This window comes from Medicago sativa, chromosome 4 (genome assembly GCF_051527215.1).
Source record: "Medicago sativa cultivar Bolivia chromosome 4, Bolivia_mono, whole genome shotgun sequence".
Classification (NCBI taxonomy): Eukaryota; Viridiplantae; Streptophyta; class Magnoliopsida; order Fabales; family Fabaceae; genus Medicago; species Medicago sativa.
Genome location: NC_140752.1, coordinates 99685596 through 99705172, shown reverse-complemented (window position 1 = coordinate 99705172; position 19577 = coordinate 99685596). Strand labels below are relative to the sequence as shown.

The following is a 19577-nucleotide window of genomic DNA, read 5'->3' as shown; positions in this document are numbered from 1 at the left end:
TTTTTGGTTACAGAGGCGAATAAAAGAAAAAAGAGCAACAGGAAAGAAAAAGAAAAAAGACCACCCAAAAAGGACTACTCTCTAGGAAAGAGAGTCCCAGTAGCGTCCGCTCTAAGGAGATTCAAGAGATCATTCGGTGGGGAAGGATGGTAAAGCAGCTCAGTATCTGAAGAGGCACCAAGTTTCGCCATGAAATCCGCACATTGGTTACCTTCTCTAAGGGTGTGGTAAACACTGACATTATTTTGCTCCAACAAATCTTTCACATCTTGAATCAAGACAGCGTAGACATGAAAACTCGAGTTGGGACCTTTAAGGAGGTTGAAACAATGCAAAGAGTCGGTGTAGCAGACTAGATCATCAATGTTTAGGCTTCTAGCCAAAATAAGGCCCTGATGGATAGCATAAAGCTCAGCATATAAGATGTCAGAGGAGTCAGGAATAAAACCGGAAAAACCTGATAAGTAATAGCCTGCATCATTTCGAATGACTCCACCATAACCAGCTCTCAAGGGGGTGCCCAGACAACTACCATCAACATTAAGGATGATGCCAGGATGATTGTCGTTGTTCCACTTGATGAAAATGTCATCTAACACAGTTCTTGGATTAGAATCAAAACAAATTTTGAAAGAATCCACCATGCTATGAATGTTATAAGAGAGGCGACAAAGAGGCCAATTCTCGTTACTTAAACACATAAGATTACGGTGGCGCCAAGCCCACCAAACAGTAGCGGAGAAGAGGAAATTGTTATGGCCTGAAGAGCCTTCCTTCAACCAATCAATAACATTCAAATTTGCAAAGAAGTTCACATCATTGAACCCGACATGGTGCCAAATGGTACGAGAGAAATTACAATCACGAACACAGTGAAGAAAGGTCTCATCTTCAAGGCCACAATGGGAGCAAAGAGGCGATGGAGCAATATTTCTATGGTTGAGCAAAAGAAGAGTAGGAACAGAGTTGTGACAAGCCAACCAATAAAGAAATTTAAGCTTTTCCGGAAGTTTTAATCTCCAAATCCAAGACCAAGGGGAGGTAGTGCTAGAATGAGTTACCATGTTAGTACGGGCCAGCAACCACTTGTAAGCACACTTGGTAGTGTAGACACCATTTATGTTGGAACTCCAAATAAAAACATCTTCAATGGAAGGATTAAACTTGAAATTCATGGTATTAATAAAATCAGCTGCCAATGGAGGGAGTTGAGAGTATAAGTCCCTAGTATGAGGACCATTAGTGGAGAGAACATCTCTAACAGTCAAGTGCAAATCATGGATGTCTATGTAGGGGACAATGGAGCCTAAGGAACCGAGAGAACTCCAAGGACAAAACCAAAAGGAAGAGTTACCTGATCCCGCAAATCATGGATGTCCTTCAAGGTGATTGGGACAATTGATAAACTATTTCAACACCAAAAGATTTTTTTTCATTTTGTTTTGATTTTTCTTTATTACTCTTGAAAAATTGTGAATAATTTGACCTAAAAATACTAAAAATTAAGCATGCATATAGACAAATTTGGAAATGGAGTAAAATTATTTTGCGAGTGTCCCGGTACTCGTATATCATTTCATAAGAAAAAACATCATTTCATTGTTTATAAAAATCATACTAATTTTTTTTACATTTTATTGTAAAAAATAATCAAAATTCTCTATTATGAGTACTAAAAATTCAGAAAAATTTTATTTTATTTCGTCGACGTTTTTTATGAATAAGATTTAATTATTATAATTATAGGTGATAGAAAACAAATTTTCTCTTCAAAAAAATAACACATTTAACTATTAATTTAATGATTTGGTGTACCAATACACTCAAATTTTTGGATGTACCATAGAATTTGCCATATAAATTTACTCATATGACTAATAAATGATCATTGATTGCTAGGTAGTAAACTATATAGAATTCCTCAAGGGACGTTTTAACGAGTAGTGATATATGTACAACCATTTGGGACAACTTTGATGACAACTTTTATTTTCTCTCCTCTCATTGGTCCAAAACAATAGAGAGAGAGAGATAGAGAAAAAAAAAGGAAGAGAGAGAATAAGAATATAATGTGAGTATGAGAGAGAAAGTTGTCAAAAAATTGTAATAAAGTGGTTGTACAAATATCATTTCTCCGTTTTAACTGGAGTTTAAAGGTGGTGTCTAAAACTTTTTATAAATTTTATTGCGTAGTAGGAGTATATCGTTATAATACCACTTACTTTCCTTAAAATAAACATGATACCACTTAATTTTTAAGTTAGTAACTTCTAAAACATCTCCCCTTTTAATATCTATACATTGAGATAATATTAAATGTATGCATCAAAAAGTACTTTTGTATTTGTAAAAAAAAAAAAAGTGCTTTTGTATTTTTTTTATCAAAAAAGTACTTTTATAACTATCTCACATCTATTTTTTAGTTTTAGGATATTACACATCAGCAATAAAACTCCTAATTTTAAAATATTAAATAATGAATATACACACTCACACACACATGCACGCACACGCGCAATTACCCTTACACACAAAATTAAGCATATTATATGTACACCCATGATGGTGGTTGAGAGAATGAGCGTGGAAACTATAAATATCAAGGCATGATTATTGGCATTCTGCTTCTGATTTTGTTGATATAGTTGTTTTGCGATTATCTATTTGGATCTTTATAAGTTGACAAATATTGTGTCATTGTTGTCGTTGAAACATGTTACTGGTGATTTTTTAACACGCCCCATTTAATGACAAACACTTACTTTGTTGCCAGTTGTTTTTATTGCAACTAGTAAAGTTACCGCAATAATTATGAATGTTGCATGTTTCATTGGGTTGTTGCCACTCATATATCAATTCATTAATTATTCCATCTCACTTTAATAGTTGTATCTCTCGATAAGATTTCATCGACAACCTTACTTTATTTAAGTTATATAAACTCAGACAATGAACCTCTCAACAACGAGTGAATAAATGGGGACATTTCTTATTATCACTTAAATTAACCGATAGTATGTGTTCCTCCATTTCCTAATAAGAAACAAAGGACCACAAATCCCCCAAAAACCTACTGCAAATCCAACTCCCGTGCCTAGATACAATGATTCTCTTATAGATTCATCGTCTTCTTTTCCTCTAGATGGCATTGCCTTTGTATGATTTTCTTCTTCTACGGTACAGTTTTTAAGAGGAGCTCCGCATAATTGTGGGTTCCCAATGTAGCTCGATGCATCAAAACTTTGAAGTTGAGTCCCTATTGGGATTTTTCCATTAAAATTATTGCAAGATAAATATAAAACCTCTAAATAGGTTATGAGAGCCATGCTTTGAGGAATTTCACCAAAAAATTTATTGTTAGAGAGATCGAGAGATTCCATATTTTTCATGTCTCCAATCATCTTTGGTATTGTTCCAGTCAAATTATTGTGAGATAAGTTCAATGATTGAACTTGAACAAGCAGAAATAATTCTAGTGGCACTTCTACAGACAAATGTCGTTTTTCCAAGAAATCAATGTTAAGTTTTCATGAAATGTCGTTCCATTAAGAAATGTGTTTATTGGGTGGTTGAAACTCTCCCACAAGTAACCTACATGATTGTTATCTATGAGCACTACGTTACCATAATCTATGAGCTTAAGACTCATATTTTTTGTGATGATCCTTCTAGTTTAGAGGACCAATAGATTCTTGAGGCATCTAGAATTCATAGATTTGCATCATGAGGAATATGGAAAAGTTCAGTAGAATCTATAAGTGGTGTGTTCTATTCACTACACAAACCACTGGTTATGGTTCCAATTCATGATACCATATGCCCAAATATTTTTTGAGAATGGCAGGATTAGTACTACATCCAATTGATATTGAAAAATATCCTAATTAAAATTGTTTTCCATGTGAAACAAGATTACCCCAATCTTCTTCCTATATTTTTTTGGTAATTTGTAATGTATCTCTAGCTAAACATACTTGAATGGAAAGATAGACAAAAATAAGTGGGAAAAAAAACTAGTTTTTCATCGTGACAAATTTTTTTTTTTTTTTTGAGTAATCATTATGACAAATATTGTTAAGCAATGCATAAGAAATGTCCAAATTTGAAATCAAAATAACAAAACATACCTGCATAAATAGGGGACAGAGAAAACCAAAAAAGAATAATTTTTTTTTTTGAGTAATCATTATGACAAATATTGTTAAGCAATGCATAAGAAATGTCCAAATTTGAAATCAAAATAACAAAATATACCTGCATAAATAGGGGACAGAGAAAACCAAAAAAGAATAAATCATACAAATAACTTCAACCTACCACTTTAACATCAAAACTTCCACCATCTATTTAAAGATTAAACCAAAACGATCGATCATTCACCTGATTAAAATACATGTCTATAAATATTTGGATCTTTGTTGCGGTTAGAAGTTATTTCTTAGTCTAGCCGTTTTTTTTTTCCCTTAGAGTGTGTATTAAAATGAAAAATTATATAATTAGTATAAATATTTATTAGGTTAGGCTTAGACTCCAATAATAAAAAAGGCTAGACTTGACCTACGTATGAATAGCTAATAAAAATATTATAATCAATATTAAAATAATTCTCTCAAAAATTATATGAATGAATTATTAGTGATTGTGGATACTATTGATACATGTTTGAGTTGATAGATACATGTATACCTACTTTTGTTATAATTTTTTTGTAGTTTTGATTTGGTGTGAACTTTTCAATATTGACATGATATTTAACTTGTCTTTCATAATATTGTATTTCACTTGAAGGTATATTAAAAAACCTAATGACTAGTTTTTTGCACGTCTTTTATATTAACGAATATATTCATTTAAATAGTGAAGACACCCACTCGCGCGCACGCACACCCGCATACACATTCACACAAAATTAGTCACGTTATATTTACAACATTGGCAGTGGTTGAGGGAATGAGTGTGAGAATTACAAATGTCAAGGCATGATTGTTGGCATTCTGCTTCGGATTTTGTTAATATTATTGTATCACAATTATCTATTTAGATCTTCATTAAATTGAAAAATATTGTGTCATTGTTGCCATTAGAACACGTTTCTGGTGATTTTCTAACACACTCTTCTTGAATGGTTCTCCAAAGTATCCATGGCCAATACCTAACAACCTCAAACTAAACGCTAACAAATACTTTATTGTTGGTTGTTTTTAATGTAGCTAGTAAAATTACCATATTAATTTCAAATATTACATATTTCAAAGGATTACCACCATTTGCATACTCATTCATTAATTTTCATCTCATTTAGTTGTATCTCTCTTGAAGAGTTCATAAAAGACCTTACTTTATTAAAGTTACAACGGTATATCGTATAAACTCAGACAATGAAACCTTTCAACAACGAGAATGAGTGGGACATTTATTCTAAACCACATTCATCGGATTTCCAGTAAATTTGTGACTGAACCTATCGAAAGATTTTTTCTTTTGATGTTAAAACAGCCTAATGAAGCATGAAGCTTCTAGTTCCAAGGTCATTCTCGTTTTTTTTCTTCTATAAAGTTGTGTTAAATTTTCATTAAATGTCATTCCATTAAGAAACGTTGTTCCATTAAAAAAATACATAAACATATAGATGAAAAAAAAACACTTCGATAGACTACAACTCAGAGTGCAACAGAAATTTATTTGAGATGACCTGTAGATGAAGAAATGAAAGACATTCTTTGCAACAAAACAACTAGCTCCAGCCTTTTATTTCTTTAGCTGGTGGAAAATCCATCTTCCTCCAAGGCATAGCAAGGAAGTTAAACCACGGGAAAGAAAATGAAGGAATTATGAAAAGAGTAACCAAAGTAAAGCCAACCAAAGTGGAGACATTATATTCAAGGGCAGAGCCAGGGAGTGCACCTGCACACCCTCAAATTGTAAAAAGAACGCTAATTTTCATGTCTTGTATGCACTTTGCACACCCTCAGTATTAAGTTTTGCACCACTCTCACTCACCTTTCAATTTTGGGCTTGCAAGTATGCTACCTTTTTGGAGTGACAGTTGTTTTCATTTACTTTACTTTAATTAATTCATTCATTAATACACCTTCTGTTCACTAATATAAACAAAAACCTACATTTTAGTTTCATTCAATAAATTGATGTGTGGAGTCTTCACCCCTAAAAAAAGAATAACTTTGATTCTCCAAAAATTGATAAACTTCAATCTCTCGCTTCAGTTATAATGTATTAACATCTCCAATTTTTGAAATTTGTATTTTTTAACAAAATCATTGTTTATCCTCGAAAGATTCTCGTGAACGAGATATTTTAAAAAATAAAATAAATACACAATAGAAATGGTGAGTTTTATCCATTAATTCTAACTCTAATGACAAAAATGTTAAAATTGTTAGGTCTGACACCGTGACTGGAGTTCAAACATCAATTCTTCTACTCGTGTGTGGGTTTCCAATGACAATTGTCAGTTCTTCACTTTACTCAAAAATGGCAAATTTTAAAAAATCGGAGAAAAAAGAGAAACTAAAAGTGAACATGATAAATTTTTAGTGACTAAACTTATACAATCAATATATTTATGAGCAATGTTATTTAGTACGGAAATTTTAACCACGAAAAGTGACCAATGCAGCCAAGTTCAACTTTTAAGGAATAACTTTATGAGCAATGTTATTTAGTACGGAAATTTTAACCACGATAAGTGACGAATGCAGCCAAGTTCAACTTTTAAGGAATAACAAATTGATTTTGGGGAAAGGATTGTCTCCGGTCAAATTTTCTCATGTTTTCTCCTGTGAAGCAATCTGAGCCCTCCATTTCTTTTTAATGAAAATCAATGGCTATTAATTAAAGCAATTAAAATCAACATAAATTTTGTCTATTTCATTTCATTTCCTTCTTTCTTCTCTCGGGAGACCAGCTACTGTAAAACACAAAACTGTTTCATCTTCTTCAATAATAACAACACAAGTTACAACCCAGTGAAAACCATCTATATTGATGATGCCATCTTTTGTTTGCTATGTTAGATTATGTATAACTCCAAGCAATTGTCATGACAGAATAAGAGATCACTGTTTGTATAACTCCAACCATTTGTCATGACAAAATCAGTGGTTTTCAAGCAATTACCATGACATAATCCGAACCCAAGCAATTGTCACTATTTCCAAGCATGTAAATTTGAAATTCAGATTGATAATGAACCCAACCATTTTGCATCAAGTAAATTTGAAATTAGGTTAATGTATAATAATAAGAAATGGAAATCAACCTTAAACATCAGAAAATATACCAAGAGAATGAGAGAAGGAAGGAAAATAGAGAAGGATGAAGGAAGGACGTCACTGTTTTTTCCTATGAGAGAAGGAAAGAAGAGGGGAAAATAGAGAACAAACTTCAATCGCAAAAATGGTTTGTGAAGAAGGGGATAAGTGAGGAGTGTGAGAAAGGAAAGAGACAAAATCCATCATAACTAATTGGTCTTGTTTTTAGCCGTTGATCTATCATTAAAAGAAATGGAGGGCTCGGATTGCTTCACATGAGAAAACAGGAGAAAATTGGACTAGAGACAATCCATTCCCTTGATTTTGTATTTGTAAAAATAAATAAAACTGGTTTAGTTGCTGTTTGTCGGAAATCACGGGGGTAGTGGCAATGTAATGTTAGACAACTATAACGTGAAAATAAGCAATAACACTTTGGTGGTTTTTCGTTGCCTATCTCGTCGTACTATCTATCATTATCCTTTTTAAAAACATATATCAAATGTGTGTTTAAAAACAAAGTTACAAAATTAACCTTTGGTCTATATTAGTTCAAAATAATAGATAGTGGTTTTTTGGTCAATATCAAATGGGAGTAGGCTTGCTAACTTACTCCTTCATGTTTTTAGGTGGGAGTAAATTATATATATAATACTACAATTATGTTTTTAGAGAAAAGCTAAAGTGCACGACAAAAGATTCGTCACTATTGCACGAATGAGTTCTATGTTGTTTGAATTCTTTTTCAATTATGATTTTAGTCCAAATGATCTGTATAGTCTAGGTTTATGTTTTATTATAAAATATTATAAGGTAGCAACCATTAAAAGAGAAAGCCACTTGTTATTATAAAACATCCAAATGAGACAAACGGTGATGTATCTATGCTTGTGAGCTGCAACACATGTTTCACCATTTGACAGTCATTGAAGATCAATATGTTACAAAGCTACAGTGATGTGGAGAAAAGTGTGTGTTTTCTCATAAACAAACATATGCTAGACTATACAGATCATTTGGACTAAAATCATAATTGAAAGAGAACGTGCACTTTAGCTTTTCTCTTAAAAAACACAATTGTTCTTTTTTTTGTTACGATCAATAACCTTGTTTTTTCATTAAAAAAAAAAAAGACATTGTTATAACCTTTGAATTCAGATTTATTCTTTTTTCTATAAATTTTGTCTCCCAATCATCTCTACACAAATTTTATCAAAACAATAAAATCATCTCTATATAATACTACAACAGACAAAATAATTTATAAAAAAAAAAAAAAAATGTGCAACACTGTTTCACTTTTTTTTAGAAAAAAAAAAAGTGAAACATTGTTTCACCAGCTTGAAATTTTATTTTAAACACCGCCGCTGAATATATTATTTAAATATATTATCTTTGAAATTAATACTGCTACTGAAAATTTATTTTAAACACCGCCACTGATTATATTAAGAGTGCATATATATATATATATAATCAGAACTCAGCAGTTTCAAATTATTTATCACATCAAAATTTAGTTAAGTAATACAAATTCCACTCAAGTGCCCATATATAGGGGCCGAAAACAACCAACAGTACAGGTTGTGGCTACTCAAAATTAACATTGGATGAAGATTTTAACAGACAATAAGAAATGACTTGGTTTCGGAAGTAATGTATTTATGTGATGACTGTGGGAGCAGATCGACCGGTGAACTCTTCCATCTTTGAAAGTTTCAATGCAGCCTCCACCTGTAATTAAGATATATTTCAACTGGTCAAGATGTCTGCAAGCTTGGCAATGAAATTTATACTTAAAACTATTATAAGCATCTTACAAGAGGAGCAAGTGCTTCATGTGAAAGTCTCCCGATCTTTGATGGATCCTTCTCATATTGCTCAATGTATAGTCTAATAGTTGCACCTTCTGATCCAGTTCCAGAGAGGCGGAAAATCTAGGGCAGTAAAGTGAAGGTAAGAAAAGAAGAGTTAATAGATCTTGTGAAAAAATGAGTAAGGAGGAAAAGGTAGGCATAAAAGTGAATGTATCCATGGAAACAAAAAAAAACACATTAAATCCATAACACGTGAAAAAGATGAACTGAACAAAATGCATTTACAAATCTTAAAGTCCACCTGCATTTTCTATCCCAATAAGCTAGTAACAAATAATCAGTGAACTTTTCATCAAACAAGAAATAATAATCAGTAAACTTACCAATCGTGATCCATCCTCAAACAAATATCGGATGCCCTGATGTGATGAAATGGAACCATCCACAGGATCATTGTATTCAAATTCATCGCCGTGGACAACATTTGAAACATCAGAACTTGCCCCCTTAACAATCCTATATAGACAGTGAATAAAATCCATTAGAAATTTGTGATGAAGCCTTAAATTCAACCGTTCCATTTCATTCCTCAGACACATACTATATATGATGGTGACACATACGGGTTTGTCATACCAAGTCCATCAACTAATTAGTTTTGGACTTACTCTTGAATAATCACGAAACTGTATTTTCAAACTGGCCCTACAATGAAAAATAGACCATGACCATCATGAAAGAGCAGCTGATGTGACTACCTAGGAACTGAGGCAAGACAGAAAAGAGGCTCAGCACCGGAGGTGATCAGAAGAAGGATAGCATATTCAAAGTGGCAGCAAAGAAAAATAAAAAAGACTTCTGAAGTTGTGTGTACAAGACATCACCAATGGTATGCTCGTTCAGGAAGTGCAGTTACCTAGGTTCTTTTGATATGGATAATGAGTTTTATGTTTCATTTTAAGTCATGACTCCAGGAGAAATCTGCCCGGATGTTGGCAACGATTTTGTTCAATGATTGCTCAATTTATTGGTTAATGGGTCATCCGTTCTTTTTGTTTTCTATTTGTAAATCTCTTATTTAACGCCTTTAATAAAAAAATTACAAGCTAGTATGTCAGCTCTCACTGGAAGAGTATTTTTGAAGTGGAATAAGTACCATAAGTGTAAGAAAGCACTGCTAAATATCCATGGGGATCATTAATCAGAAGCAGAAGTCATTTTCTATTTTCTAAACATCAACGGCTTAGAGCATGTCACGTCTTAGTCAGACTTGAAAAGCTTCTACTTAATCACGAGGAAAACATACTGTAGGATATCTCTCAGTTTAAATAATGTCGAGTATTAAAATTAACATACTCATTGACTTCTGAAAGTGAGGACTGCAGTTTGACTAAATGTGCCATCAATTCCTTTGCTGCACCTGCATCCACATTCTTTAAGGGGGGTAGGAATAGATTAGGTTAACTGATATTCAGAAGGAATTGTACTAAAGTAGAATAACTGTAATTGAATCATACTTCGTAGTCATATCGAGTATAATAGTGGCGCCCATACTTAGCCCAATGCTGGCGAACTATGTCTTCAACTGTTACAAGCTTGTCTTCAAGATTATCTTTATTTTTATATGCAAGTATAGATAACCAAGCCAAAACTGCCCAGATTCCATCCTTCTCACGAATGTGATCCGAACCTATCCACAAACACAACAACAATCACAAATAATAAGAGGTTTGAGTACGGTTAAAGGATGTAGATCGCTCCTCCTAATGTAGTAGCAAACACTTACCAGTCCCAAAACTTTCTTCACCGCAAACTGAGCACAATCCAGCATCCATTAAATTACCAAAGAACTTCCAACCCGTGGGGACCTGATTTTGAATAATAAATTAAATAACTGTCTAAAAACAAATGTGACCATTTTCACACTTCAAGACATTAGAAACAGTATACCTCAAAAAATTTCAAATTCAGATGTTTGGCTACAACATCCAGGGCAGCAGAGGTTGGCATGCTCCTACAAAACATTTACAGCTAAAGTTGATATGTAATGGTAAAAATAGTGACGTGAGGTCAAGTTCTAAAAGATCAAATTGCTAGGAAATAAGCTCAAGAACCAATAGCAGATAAGAACTCTGGGACACCGGGGCAATATATACAAACACTTATATTGCATCTTTGTATTAAATTCAATTGAGTTCCTTCCTATTTCATTGTCCTACTAGAAATGCATATGATTGGCCCTTTTGCAGCAACTATCTAGATAATTACAAGACAGTTAACTATAATCAAGCATATACAAGTATAAGCCTTCCACTAATGCATTCGTATGACCACATGTGCTCTTATATGCTTGTAAACACACACTTCAAAGTGTGTGTGTGTGTGTGTGTGTGTGTGTGTGTGTGTGTGTGTGTGTGTGTGTGTGTGTGTGTGTGTGAGTGACAGAGAGAGAAAGAGAGGGAGAGGGAGAGGGAGAAGCTAAAAACTTGTAAATATGATGAAAACCTGGCAACTCCCTTTAGGCCAGCAGAAAAGTATGGTATTGCTTCAACAGCATTTGCAGCAATAATGGCCACAGAATCCGAAGGAGTGACAAAGAACCTAATAAACAAGAGACAAGTGTAAATAAAAAACAAATAGTAGAAAATATTTAAACTTATCACAAGTTAAGGGCTCCATTACCTTTTACCAAGTATCATGTTGCGATCTGCATCACCATCAGCAGCAGCACCAAACTCTGGGGGCTCACCTTCTGATTCTGATTTTCCCAACCCCATACGAGCAACCAATTCTTTTGCATATGTCAAATTGGGGTCTGGGTGTCCCCCTCCAAAGTCTTCCTGTATCCAAGAAGTCATCCACAAATCAACAAGTAGTCATTGCTATATAATTCAGAGTCGGGCTACTTAAAGCTTATTATTGGAATAATCCATAAGAGAATAAAACCTTTGGTACACAGTTCAGCAAAGAGCTTTCTTGTGCTCCAAGCTCATCCACAAAAATACGCTTTGCATAAGCTCCAGCAACTCCATGTAATCCATCATAACTTCAATAAAGTAACAGAAACTTATCATCATTAAGTTTTGAGATGAAAAAAAGAGCAAAAATAATATTCTATATCACAACTTAAAACAGTATTCATAAAAGATACCAGAATGTGAATTTAGGAGATGACAGCAGTTTCTTGATAGATCCAAAGTCAAAAATTGACCTGCAAAATTTCAACAGAGGGTAGGAGAGAATTGAGTCTCAGTAGGAGCACATAGGTAGATAGAGTGTTTGACTATCTTATGAAAATCAAAATTCATACTTTCAAGAACTGTTTCAAAAGTGACTCCAAACTGAATACTCTAAATGAAAAAAGCAAGAAAATTTATTAAAATAAACTTTAACAGCCGAATTTAAGAATATTTGATTCCTTAAAGCATTATCCAATTGTGCAGATCAAGTGGTATTGTAACATGACATGGTTAAATCCATTTCCAAAAAGCTCTTTCATAAAATGAAAAGTGCAAGACAATGTGAATAGTATAACTGTAAAATATCTCACTTCATCAACTTTATATAATCGCTTGCTGAATCAAAAACCTCAACGTCAAATGGTCCTTCAGGCCCTGTAAAGTTTGTGACACCTACTGTGGTGATATCCACCTGGGAAAATAAATTAATGTTTGGGACGAGGTTTAGGTAGATGAATCACATAGCAACATAATTAGATAAATAAAGATAAGGGAAAATATGTAGCCAGGTCGTGAGCAGTACATTTGGCAGATCTGGAGCAATCAAGTACTCCTTGATTGTTGTTGTGTATTCATATATTTTGTTGGTAATTCCCTCTGGTGCAGGTCCACCATTTTCCATGTTATATTTAATCCCAAAATCCTGCGTAAGGGAAACCAATCGACAGTAACAATCGTTTAGAGTTGGTTTTCAATGCAACAAGATCTCACTATAATATCATACAAAAAATTTGCATCTGAATCAAGTCACCGATTCTATTTATTCAACCTAGCCTAACATCCAATTACTCAACACATACCTTTGAAAATATTCATCTTATTGAGTTAGATTATGTGAAGTGGAGCCATAAGTCATAACGCAAAGATTGAAGTTGCAGCAGTATGACTAAGAGATCATGGGTTTGAGTCATGGATTAAGCCTCTCTTCCAAATGAAAAGTAAGACTACTTGCATTAGATCCATAGTGGGTCCAATTGTTTCCTAAACCCATCATAGCTGGAGATTTATAACACTAAATATACCTTTTTTAACTTCATGTTATGTCTAATTGATATCCAGAATAAATTGATATATCCTATGTTCAATTTCAGAATCATTTTCAAGTCATCCAAAACTGAAATGTGATTCACCACAGCAAAAAGCTTATCTGCCTTTTTGTTTTTTGTTTTGGGGCAGGGACTAAGTAATGCTTTTGTGACCACATAAACACAAGATTTCAACGTCAGACAAAATCAAGCTAGGCACTGAAGACTTCACTTCCTCAGCATATCTTCCTATTTAGTCTTAACATTCCAATCAGATCATAATCATACTAAACAAACTGTTATCATCTAAGACCCACTACTACCGTTAGGCCTTTTGAAAGTTTGTTTATGGGGAATTTGAAAAGAGTAAACTGGTATTATAACTTTTCATTTCATCATCCAAGCTAGATATGAAGGAAGAATACATATGTTTCATCATAAACTCCCTGATCCAAGTAAACTACATCCAAGAAATGTAGGTCAATCTCAAATATTTAGGTGGCTAACCTAAATGTCAGGCATATCGGTTCAAACCTCAGAAATAGAATGTGTGAGAGTCACAAATGAAATCATTATACCAGATATCATCATAATCACTGATAAAATGTATTCCTCCAAATATGATTAAGAATAAAACATAGCAGTACTCACCTCATTAGGACCGCCAGGGTTGTGACTTGCTGTCAGTATAAATGCTCCTGTTGCCCTGGATCCCTGAAAATAACATTTGTTTAATCCACTATTTTTCTCTAATTCAGGAGAAAAAAATGTTACCTTCGCTTGTAAGGCTAAAAATCATGAACTACCTAGGATAAAAAAAAAAAAAAAAAAAACTATGCAAAGAGAGAAGGAAGAATAAAGAGAAGTAAAGTACAGAAGACACTACTTACATCAACCCCAACTCTTTCACGTATAACAGCAGATACTGCAGGAGTTGAAAGCAACCCATTTAGACCAACCCAAATACGTCTAACTCCATTTGCTGCGGCCATTTTAGTTATAATCTACAGATTCATGAAAATCATAAATGATGTACAATTTAATACTATATTGCTTTAAGAAGACAAGCATGTGATGTACAACAAGATACATATATCCCCAAATACAAGAAAATCATTATTGAGGATGAGGAGATGCATAACCCAATAGTGTAGTAAGCTAAGAAACAATAAATAATCTTTACTCTGTACTTTTTAGTTTAACTGAAAGTGATAGTAATTTTCATAACCGTAATAATAAATTTTATACAAAAGACCACAAGATGTACAATTAAATTAGTCAAAATGCTTTCCTAGTTAATGTGTTGGAAAGTACTAATCAATTTAAACCCAAGAAGCTCAGTTTAAAAGCAATGCAAATGTGAAGTTTCACATAGATGGTATCAATTCACTAGCACTGAATAGCACGATTGATAAATCAGTTTCTAATGATGCAAAGAAGTCCACATTAAAAGGTAAAAACGGCGTATATGTTAAAAGTACCTGAATTGCTTGCTCCGAGTAATAACGACCATCACCAGATACAACTAGTGTTGCACCTACAGATATGGAAAGTACAGTTCTCAAAATCCACATTGCAGTATAATTGAAACACAAAAAGGAAACATTTCAAAAACAAAAACATAAAGATTTGGATTTATATGGACACGAACCTCTAACTTTTTCTTCAGTTAGTGCATTGAATGATGCCTGAACAAAGTTTTCAAGGTAATGAGTTTGCACAAAAACTTTCACCTGAAAAGATCCACCCAATCCATTATTAGATACAACAATTAATAATCAACGAAAGAGAAGCAACAACCGCGTCCATACAAAACCAATCTCGCAACGCATAAGAAAGTCAGGTTCAAATTAAAATGTGATTCCGATAATTGATGATTAATCGTAAATCAAAATGTGGATCAGTAATTGCGCAAAATGAATATGAAATTTGATTTGAACATGCAAACACTGAACATATTTTCTAGCTTAGTTCTGAATTCTGATCTAATCAGAATTGATGATAAAAACTAAAAAATCAGATGCAGGTATCAAGAAATATAAATTAAAATTACAATGTTATTGGAGATAATGATTAAGCAATTAAGTAAATGAAATTTGATGCGAACATGCAAAGTCTACATCAAGACAGATTATCCAGCTTAGTTGTGATGTAATCAAAATGAATAGAAAACGTAAAAATCAGATTGAAAACAACATGATCGAGAACAGATCGGATTGATAAGATCTGGTTTCAAATACGATACAGTAACATAACATGATCATAAGAAAACATAAATCGAACAATATATATAATAATGAAAATAAAAAGAAAGAATGGAATGGAGATAAAAGAGTGAAGAAGAGGACCTTTTTGCGGAGACCAGAGGTTCCAGGCTTCTGTCCATCGAAAGGAGTAGTTTCAATGCGGGAGACATTGAAGAGCACCATGGTTACCTGATCGAAGAAAAACGAAATCTAAAAGTTTCAGAGAGAGAAGAGGATGAAGATGAAGATGAAGATGAAGATGCGAGAGAGGTGGTAGTTATTAATATTAATAGGATAGGAATGAAGAAAAGAGAGAGAAATGAAAGGAGAGAAGGACGAGTGTACCTTACGAGTTCTGGAAGAAAAATATGATTTGAGATTATAATTGTGCGACGGGGAATTTAAAGGCACTTCTCTTCACTACTTTCGGACGGACTTCTGTATTAGAATCCGCCGGTATCGCTTTATTTATTTTTTAAAACCACGGATTCTAAATAAGATAATCAAAAAATCAATTTTATTCAATTCAAAACGGATAATACAAGAAAATGAACTTGTTTCACCTCAACTCAACTAGATAAAAATTGTTTTTTTACATTAAAATTTGATTAAGTTTGATGTTTAATACGAATCTTTTTTAAATTTTGAATTCAGTTTGTTTAAAGTGTTTATAAACAACTCATTTCATCATTTTGGTTTAACTTATTTTATAATCACTTAATTCAAAAGTTATTTTTTTTTTGTCAAAAAATCAAATTTTATATTTTTGATCTCAAGGTTCAACTAACGCCATCAAAGTTGGAGATCATCCATAAACGATATCTTCATGTTAACTATAAGAGTTGAACTTAAGGCATTGCTAGATGTCATGAGTCAACATTCGTCGACTAAATGGTTGGTTTAGTCTATGTTAATTTGATTTTAAAATGTTTGCTTAACAATTTTCAATGTATTTTATAAGAAAAATCATGTGTGGATTCTATTTCTAACACTCACTCTAATATTTATTTTTTATGTGATGAAATTCAGATAGATCTCATCATTTTATGTGGATTCATTTTTAAAGTGTATCTATATTGATTTCAGTCAATAAATAAAGAGTGTTGAAAAGAATGTGTTTATAATACTCCTCATTTTATTTTCATTTTTTTTGTTTGTCAAGTAACCTATTTGCTAGAATTTCACCATTTTAAAATGAATAAATGAAAATTTAGGGTTTGAACTCCTGACTCTTACCTATATAATAATGCAATGTCTTTGATAATTGAGTTAGGCTCACGTTTTCATTTTTGTATTATAGATATTTTATCATATTTTTGACTAAATATATAATTTAGTCGAGTTTATAAACGTCGTAGTTGTTACTCGTGTCCTCGTGAGCTTAACTCAGTTGGTTGGGACAATGCATAAAATATGCAAAGGTCTGAGGTTCAAATCCCAGGCACTACCAAAAAAGTTGTTACTCGTAGATTTTTTTGTTGGGACAACTTACCCATAGACTATTGATTATGCATATAATATATTTTCCTTAATATTGTGTTAGGCATATGATATATCATATTTTGGTAGATGATTAGGCATATTTGGCATATAATATGAGAATGATGAGTGGAGCTAATCAAAAACATGACATCGAACAGATTTATTTTATAAAGAGTCACATCCATCGATTTATTTTGCCAAAATTATCTACGAATCTTTTTTTCTTTTGAAAGAAATTATCCGAAATTAGTTATTACTTTATTTGTTTTTTTAATGATAAAATTATTTACTTACTTTACAACTGTGAGTCTGTGATGAACGTTCTTACCATAAGAATCTTGACTGCATGCAGCACATCCGTTCATTTTGGTAATATTCCAATCTCAAAAAGGTTTATTCCATCTTATAGTGATAGGATGTACCAAACCACATGTCAATAAGACCCTTTTCCCCCGCTTAGGATCCTGATCCATATAATATATTAATATTAATTGATATTTGATTTTCATTTTTTTTTTACGATTAATATTTTTTTTTATGGAGATGATAATCGTTAATCACTTAGTGTGTGTTTAGTTTGGTTAAAAATAATTAGATATGAATTGATTTATGTTTTGATATAATTATTTAAAAGTAATTCTTATGAGTTGATATTCTTTAGATAATTTGAATTAAAATTAATTTTAAATGTGAAATGATCAAATGCCCCTAAACATAAAATTTCATGTATCACCATCTGGAAAGGTTGTGTTTGGACATGTGATAAAAAAAAAAAACTATATTTATAACAAAAAAAAGTCACTAAAACCCAACCCAACTTTCTTCCTAAATTAAAAAAAAAAAAAAAAAAAACCCAACTTTCAACAAACAAAAGTTGGGAAAATCATAGATTTAAGAGCTTGTAACCTTCATATAAGTTTATATACCATGTGCGTGTCCCTTCTGCTTCTCTACAACCTTCTTTAATGGTTTCTACACCCTTCCTCGTCCCTCAATACTCCGCTACCGTTTCTTCTTCCTCCATCTCTCCATAATTTCATTCCATTCTATCATTTTTTTCATCAATTAGTACTTGTGCCTGATAAAAATAATTAACTTATACAGGGAAATTCAGATATGTATGATTGAGTTTCAAAGCTAAAATGTAACACACAGTTGGTTGGAGACTGGAGTGCAAGATCTGCGTGAGGTGAAGAAGAAAGCTATGGGTAATTTGGTAAAGTGCATCAATCACCAAAAATTAAAATCCAAACACGATTTTTCTTTGCCATAGAAGCTTGGGAATTTCATCTTCATCTCTATTGCCGTTTAGAAGCTAGACGTAAGATTCCTATATTTGATTTTTTTTTTGTCATCCAAATAACAAAAAAAAAGGTGAAAATGGCGTTTGGTTGGTAAAACGCACGTTTGAAGGAGAAAAATGTGTGCCCAAACAGACACTTAATCCATATACATTTTGTATACGATAAATTTACGATGAGAAGAGGGAACCAGTGGATCCACACATAGCGTGCAGCGGCACACCTCAAAATATGAAAATTGAACTAAAAATTCTTATTTATTACTATTTTAACCCCGAGAAATTTGTCAATGAACCCTGCACCTTTTTTTACTAAGAACCATGCATCTTCTAAATTTCTATCTAACTGCACATATCATTCCGATGTGTGAATCATTTTCTTTTATGTATTTATTTTTTGATATTTACAGTGATATTTTAAATAACCTTTTCACCTTTCTCTCAATTTTTTCGGTTCATAATTGGTTAAGAATCGCAAATTAGATGATAAGTGTAATCCACATCTTATAAGTTGGTTTCGTAACATTGAATTATGATGGAGTGAGAGGACCATATGTACAAATGATATTATGTGGTTTAGGGGTGCCAACATAGTTTGAATGTTAAAGTTATAATATGATGCCTTTCCATTTTAACGTTAGCTTTAAAAGAAAAAAAGAGAGAGGTCCATATATGTTAGTAGGGCTAAAAATGAATCAAGTTGAGCTGAACTTAGATCAACTAGGCTCGATTTGGTAAAAACTAGATCAGCTCAAAACTCAACTTTTACTCGTCTTGATTATTCTTTTCAGCTTAAAATCAACTTAATTTGTGCTCGTAAATTCGAACAGTTTGATTCAACTGGATACTTCGAATCAAGAGAACCAAAAGATAAACAATTTGAAGGAACACATGCATTCTTTCAATTTTAAGCTCCATTCTCAATAAATAACAAAAGACCATATATGATTTAGGCTAGATCCGAAGATCAATTGTCTTTAAAAAATAAATTCTTTTTTATTTTAGGGTTTAGGGATGCAACTCACATAGTCTAAGCGTAAAGAGGATAGGTATTATAGGTTCGAACTCGTGCCCTAATATACTAAATGTTTTTACAGCCGTCATCTCAGCTGCACTTACGGGGCTAAATTTCACATTTCTCGTTACTCTTAAAGAGGAAAGTGTAAGAGAGTAGATTTTTCCAATGATTTCAGTAGT

General features: G+C 32.7%; 1 protein-coding gene across 3 annotated transcripts; it reads right to left on the bottom strand.

Annotated features, from left to right (window-relative positions):
• Positions 1-8691: 8691 nt before the first annotated feature.
• On the bottom strand, positions 8692-16036 carry LOC146934632 (phosphoglucomutase, cytoplasmic). Of its 3 annotated transcripts, none has more exons than XM_085706541.1 (19): positions 15949-16036; positions 15701-15808; positions 15004-15085; positions 14834-14889; positions 14243-14356; positions 14004-14066; positions 12851-12970; positions 12639-12739; positions 12240-12299; positions 12035-12134; positions 11771-11928; positions 11594-11689; positions 11039-11102; positions 10875-10956; positions 10606-10778; positions 10445-10521; positions 9472-9604; positions 9092-9208; positions 8692-9005 (listed from the first exon to the last, which is right to left on the bottom strand). In XM_085706541.1, exons 2-19 carry the CDS (start codon positions 15779-15781, stop codon positions 8934-8936), a joined length of 1749 nt encoding a protein of 582 aa, XP_085562667.1. In that variant the 5' UTR covers positions 15782-15808; positions 15949-16036; the 3' UTR covers positions 8692-8933. The 3 variants fall into 3 exon arrangements, with proteins under 3 accessions (XP_085562667.1, XP_085562668.1, XP_085562666.1); XM_085706542.1 differs by having other exon boundaries at positions 15936-15973; XM_085706540.1 differs by having other exon boundaries at positions 15701-15787; positions 15944-15973.
• Positions 16037-19577: the final 3541 nt, after the last annotated feature.